General features: G+C 32.4%; 1 protein-coding gene across 1 annotated transcript in view; it reads left to right on the top strand.

Moving 5' to 3' along the window:
• Window positions 1-7,500, top strand: part of LOC136852219 (macrophage mannose receptor 1-like) — a 102,254-nt gene that overhangs the window by 44,498 nt on the left and 50,256 nt on the right. Inside the window, exon 16 of the mRNA XM_067126667.1 lies at window positions 5,418-5,492. Coding sequence (XP_066982768.1) covers window positions 5,418-5,492 — 75 coding nt within the window. The remainder of the gene's footprint in view (window positions 1-5,417; window positions 5,493-7,500) is intronic.

Raw genomic sequence — 7,500 nt, 5'->3', positions numbered from 1 at the left:
TATATTAAGTTTCACTAGTTCACAATATACATAGGATTAGTCATTCAAAAATTTGATTAATAATAATGTGCAAGCAAATCTTTACAAAAGCCGTATTTGTTGATGTTAATAAGACTAATAGTTCAACTTATAATAGTCGTAGGCCTATGTCTACAAAGTTCACACAAGTGAAGGAGATAAAACAACGATAGTGATGGCAGTTAGAGACGAAAATATTAAAATATAAGAACAGCGATGACCTCTGAAGTATTATAGTAACATCCTTTTATTAAGTAAAGTATGACAACAGTAAGCAGTATCAGAAAAAGCCCTGTTTAAGGGAAACTGCAGGTAATTTCTCGGACCCACCACTACTGTTCAGTTGTTTCACGCGCTTACAACTGGGTTGCCAAATAGCGCCAGATGTCGCTATTATAGGCTGTTGTCCGAAAAGTTTTGAAGCATGTTGCAAAACATTTTTGAGTGATTGTACATATATTTGTGTGTATATATATCTAGATACAGTAGATATGTATGTATGTATGTATGTGTATGTATGTATGTATGTATGTATGTATGTATAAAACAGGTCAAACGTTACATGACTTTATCTTTCGCAAATGTTTGGTGAAGTCGCCTGTTTATATTCAAATTCTTGGCACCTGTTATCAATTATTCAACTTATTAATGGAAAGCCGTCATTATTGAAATTCGTGATGAAATTAAAATATATTTCCATTAACTTTCTCTCAGAAAAAAGATAAACTAGAAAACGAATCACTATATAAGCACGCACACACACACACAGACACGTAAAAAGAAGTTGAGTGACTGGAGGCACATCACGTCGACCTTCCGGGAACTTTCACAAGACTGGCTCCAGCGTCCCCAGAGAATCACTGGGCCTTGCTTACGGAGCCTCATCTTCTAGCGGAGCTTTATTTATTTATACATACAATTATAAATAATTATACATGCATATAGTTAGAAAAAGAGATGAAGAATTATTCCAAATCATTGCCATCTGCTGGAAGTCCCTAACATTCCCGGGAATTCCAACAATTCCCGAAGACTGGAGCAGCTCAGTGGAGACAAAAATATCTCTGGAATCCAGATGCGTTACGTGTCCGATTACCAAACTTGGGATAAATCAGACACAGTTCATCCGTATGGAGCGGACTCTCCTTCTTTCTGAAGACAGATGATCAATTTCCAGAAAACGAGGAAGCCAGGTCAACACAGACGTATAGAAGGAAGAGCTTCGAGCGGGAAGTCTCCTCTTGCCATTGGATACCTCGACGTGGGGAAGCAGTGATACCGATTTCACATATTCCTCAGTGGCAACCTCTGGCGTGGCTTAAAATCCCGTAAGTGCAATGCCTACCACATATGTGAAATTGATTTTCCCAACTTCCGAGGATTGTAGTGTGGCAGGGACTTACGCATCGAGGAACACCTTCAGCAATGGCATGTTTCCTACAGTCAGCAGCGAAATAACTGGTTTCAGGACTCTGAATAGGAATCATCTGTTTTCACAAAAAGCAGAGACGCCGTAGGCTCTTGGCTAGCTAACAGAGCGAAGAATGAGGAAGGGCCCATCCCTGGTAAAACTAAACCCCCATTTCGGTGATGCTTTCTTGGGGAAGATGCCCCAGGGGTGAGATCAATTGTGATCGTCAAAGGCCAAAACAGAATAAAATAATATTATATATATATATATATATATATATATATATATATATATATATATATGTGTGTGTGTGTGTGTGTGTGTAATATATATATATATATATATATATATATATATATATATATATATATATATATATATATATATACATATACACACACATTATATATGTATATATATGTGTGTGTGTCTGTATGTATATATATATATATATTTACATATATATGTGTGTGCGTGTGTGTGTAATAAGTTGTCAAACTGCATATGACAAATATATATGCAGATAACCATTTGAAAGGTGAAAATTAAAGATAAAGTAACAAGTACTTTCGTGTATCAAGAACACTTCTTTGGGGTATTAATTACTCTAAAGTACCCCTCAAGAAGTGTACATGATACGCGAAAGCTCTTGGTACCTGGTCTGAAATTTTCACCTTTCAAATGGTTATCTGCATATATATTTGTCACATGCAGTTTGACAACTTACACACACACGCACACACATTATATATATATATATATATATATATATATATATATATATATATATATATATATATTTACATATATAATATGTATGTATGTATAACATATATATATATATATATATATATATATATATATATATATATATATATATATATATATATATATATATATATATATATATATATATATACATATATATATATATATATATATATATATATATATATATATATATATATATATATATATATATATATATATATATATATATATATTACACACACATAATAAACACACACACATATATATATATATATATATATATATATATATATATATATATATATATATATATATATATATACATATACATATATATATATATATATATTTTTTTGGCCTTTGACGATCACAATTGATCTCACCCTGGGGCATCTTCGCCAACAAAGCATCACTGAAATGGGGGTTTAGTTTTACCAGGGATGTGCCCTTCCCCATTCTTCGCTCTGTTAGCTAGCCAAGAGCCTACGGCGTCTCTGCTTTTTTGTGAAAACAGATGATTCCTATGCAGAGTCCCGAAACCAGTTATTTAGCTGCTGACTGTAGGAAACACGACAGTGCTGAAGGTGTTCCTCGATGCGTAAGTCCCTGCCACACTACAATCCTCAGAAGGTGGGAAAATCAATTTCGCATATGTGGTAGGCATTGCACTTACGGGATTTTAGGCCACGCCAGAGGTTGCAACTGAGGAATATGTGAAATCGGTATCACTGCTTCCCCACGTCGAGGTATCCAATGGTAAGAGGAGACTTCCCGCTCGAAGCTCTTCCTTCTCGTGTCTCCTACGTCTGCGTTGACCTGGCTTCCTCGTTTTCTGGAAATTGATCATCTGTCTTCAGAAAGAAGGAGAGTCCGCTCCATACGGATGAACTGTGTCTGATTTATACCAAGTTTTGTAATCGGACACGTGACGCATCTGGATTCCAGAGACATTTTCGTCTCCACTGAGCTGCTCCAGTCTTCGGGAATTGTTGGGATTCCCGGGAATGTCAGGGACTTCCAGCAGATGGCAATGATTTGGAATAATTCTTCATCTCTTTTTCTAACTATATGTATTTATAATTATGTATAATTGTATGTATAAATAAATAAAGCTCCGCTAGAAGATGAGGCTCCGAAAGCAAGGCCCGGGGATTCTCTGGAGACGCTGGAGCCAGTCTTGTGAAAGTTCCCGGAAGGTCGACGCGATATGCCTCAATCACCCAACTTCTTTTCACGTATCTGTGTGTGTGTGTGCTTATATAGTGATTCGTTTTCTAGTTTATCTTTTTTCTGAGAGAAAATTTAATGGAAATATATTTTAATTTCATCACGAATTTCAATAATGACGGCTTTTCATTAATAAGTTGAATAATTGAGAACAGGTGCCAAGAATTTGAATATAAACAGGCGACTTCACCAAACATTTGAGAAAGATAAAGTCATGTAACGTTTGACCTGTTTTTTACATACATACATACATACATACATACATACATACATACATACATACATACATACATACATACATACATACATACATACATACATATATATAATATATATGTACATATATATATATATATATATATATATATATATATATATATATATATATATATATATATGTATATATATATATACACAAATATATGTACATAATTATACTGTGTTTGCATGTAAACAATATGTACAGGTTTATATGTATATATACATACGTGTATATATATGTAGATATATATTAATTTATATATATATATATACATATATATATATATATATATATATATATATATATATATATATATATATATATATATATATATAGAGAGAGAGAGGAGGAATTGTATATATATTTATATGTATAATGTCAGTTCAGCTATATCAGTTCAGCAGGTGTCTCCTCCTCCTAATCAGACTCTTATCGATAAAGTGGGATTAATAACAGATAGTTTATATTGGCTCAACTCTTATCAGACATACAGCCTTGGCACCTTTTATCCTACTACATAATTTTTTTATATATGCATGTTATTTTCTTCAGCATAAATATAAAAAATAAAATAAATAAATAATAATAATAATAATAATAATAATAATAATAATAATAATAATAATAATAATAATAATAATAATAATTGAGGACGCCAAATGACACCCTTTCTTGAGGATGCCAAATGTTCAGGACGCCAGGATGCCAAATGGCACTTTTTACCCTATTAACGAACGTTCAGGACGCAAAATGGCACCTTTTACCCTACTTACTACATAATTTTTTTTGTATATGCATGTTACTTTCTTCAGCAAAAAAAAAAAAAAAAAATAATAATAATAATAATAATAATAATAATAATAATAATAATAATAATAATAATAATAATAATAATAATAATTGAGGACGCCAAATGACACCCTTTCTTGAGGACGTCAAATGTTTAGGATGCCAGAATGCCAAATGGCACCTTTTACCCTACTTACTACATAATTTTTTTTTTATATATGCGTGTTATTTTCTTCAGCAAAAATATAAAAATAAAGTAAATAATAATAATAATAATAATAATAATAATAATAATAATAATAATAATAATAATAATAATAATAATAATAATAATAATAATTGAGGAAGCCAAATGACACCCTTTCTTGAGGACGTCAAATGTTCAGGACGCCAGGACGCCCAATGGCACCTTTTACCCTACTTACTACATAATTTTTTTTTATATATGCATGTTATTTTCTTTCAGCAAAAATATAAAAATAAAATAAATAAATAAATAATAATAATAATAATAATAATAATAATAATAATAATAATAATAATAATAACAATAACAATAACAATAATATAATAATAATAATTGAGGACGCCAAATGACACCTTTTCTTGAGGACGCCAAATGTTCAGGACGCCAGGACGGCAAATGGCACCTTTTACCTGTATATATATATATATATATATATATATATATATATATATATATATATATATATATATATATATATACATATATATACATATATATATATATATATATATATATATATATATATATATATATTTGTGTGTCTTTATTGTGTTAATATATGTAAATATATGAGAGACAATACAGAGTTATTTTTACTCAACGAAAAACAAGGAATGATTAAGAAAGAAAAATATTTTTCTGTCCAGTAAAATTGTTGATTTTTTCTTGTGACTTTCATTTCCTCTTTGCAGAAATGTTTACAGGAACTGGCAAGTGGAACGACTACTCATGCAACAAAAGAAATATTTTCATTTGCGAGAAAAAAGGTAGGTTGCTTACGAATTGTCATGAATTATATTTTGTAGTTAATCTCATCCAGATGTTCATAATTACCCATAAGTTTAAGTCGGCTGTCGTGTCAGCTAGGGGTGGGGGAAATGGCTAAATGAGGGGCTGGAGGACGATAGTACAAAATTTGAATGAAGAAGGAGAGAAAATCGAGTATATGATAGAAACGGAAGGGCAGCCCCATTCACAATCGGTAGTAGAGGTGAAGTAAGGTTCAAGTATCCTACTTTGCAGATCTATTTACCCAAGTCGAGTGCAAACAGGAAATCAGAACTTCCTGGCAAAGCAAAAAGTAAAGTGAAACAGTCTTTTAATTCCGAGTCTCGCAACCAGTGCGGTGGACCCATCAAAAACATTATTGACCATATGACTGAAAGGTATAAATGAGTGGTACTTCTTATAACTTTTCTAAGTTCGGGTATTGCTCGTGACGTAAATCCTGGCCTAGAAAATAAGACAGCAGAGAACACAAATAATATACCTAATTTTGATTATGCTCTTCTCTGTGGATGCGAAATAATCTTTTTGCCCTCTGAATAAAGATCAGGAGAAAGGGACATGAGGCTGCACTCCAGCAAGCCAAAGAGCTTCTTAATTAAGTCTACCTTACCCTTATGGCCCAATATCGTATTTAATGATGGTAAAAGTTTGATAATAATTGTTGTTACCTTCACTGCTTTCTGCTGAAGCTCTAAAAAATCTAAGTTGTTAGTAAGTTAGGTATTGTTCATAAGGCTTCCTCCGTTAGTAAAGCAAGGTTTGAGCGGTTACTTATACATAATGTCAGAATGATTGACTGATTGATTAATTATTATACACAGACGTCATACAATTGTTTTTTGCGTCAAAAATACAATACTTGCTGGAATAACAGATTTTTACTTAAAACATTTGAAACGTAATTTTTCTATCATAATGCCATTTACAATATATAAAAGCTAATATATCCATACATTCTCGAAACTCCTCGAAAGATAAAATTATACGTTAAACTGGTAAATGTACTGAAAATGCTAAAAATACACTTGAGCACAAGTTCAGCTTACCTTACAAACAAAAAATTTGCGCTCCAAATGCTCAGTTGTATAAAGTTATTTAAAAAAAAAATACATAAAAACTGAATATAATGATAAAAATCGAAGGGAACTCGTTCATTAAAATCCAAAACATTACACAAGAAACGATAACACTTACCCAGAGGTCCCTGTCTTGGTCGGATAGACGGGTAGACTGTGCGGTGCGGGACTGCAAATTGGCCTCCCACAAGGAACATCACAGCTCGTACTTCGCTTGCGTTTTCTGGAATTGGGAGAGCAAACAAGAAGCTTAAATTCAAATCTTGTATGAATTGCTAATCATTTCCATTAACAATTACTATTACATTTGACAAATCAACAGACGAACTAATTATCAGTGAAAAAACATAAGAATGGTAATTAGTTAACGCAATCAACACTTCAAGTTCACGTAATTTAAGGCCTTAAAGTAGACCTAGAGGTATTTTGCTGTAACTGGGGTATCAGTGCATGTACCTCCCTTAGTGAGCAACAGGTCCCTCTGGTCCAGCCGGTAGTACCTAGATTAGGGTCCTGAGTTCAAAATACAAGCAAATGCCGCCCTTTATGCCGACATCTCTTTGAATAAAAGCTATATCCACAATGAAAAACTATGATTTTGGACAACTTGCCTAGAATACGGTGACCAAAAAATATTACAGTTAGCCGTTCAATGCCCTGTGCTCGACACGAGAGTTAAATTCTCTCATTTATTTTTTCTTTTCATGGAGGAGGACCTCATGTGAATGGAGGCGCCCCGGTCATATAATCATAACTGTAAAATTTCCCGTCCGTATTATAATCTAATTATTATATACTGAAATATTATCTAAGTTTTCAAGGTCTCATTTTGGAAAACACAAACAAAGCCTATAAAAATGCGAAATAATAACACAGAAGTCCGCACAGAGCGCAGAATTATTATGACAGG

Source organism: Macrobrachium rosenbergii, chromosome 25 (genome assembly GCF_040412425.1).
Source record: "Macrobrachium rosenbergii isolate ZJJX-2024 chromosome 25, ASM4041242v1, whole genome shotgun sequence".
NCBI lineage: Eukaryota > Metazoa > Arthropoda > Malacostraca > Decapoda > Palaemonidae > Macrobrachium > Macrobrachium rosenbergii.
This window is presented reverse-complemented; position numbering and strand designations above follow the sequence as displayed.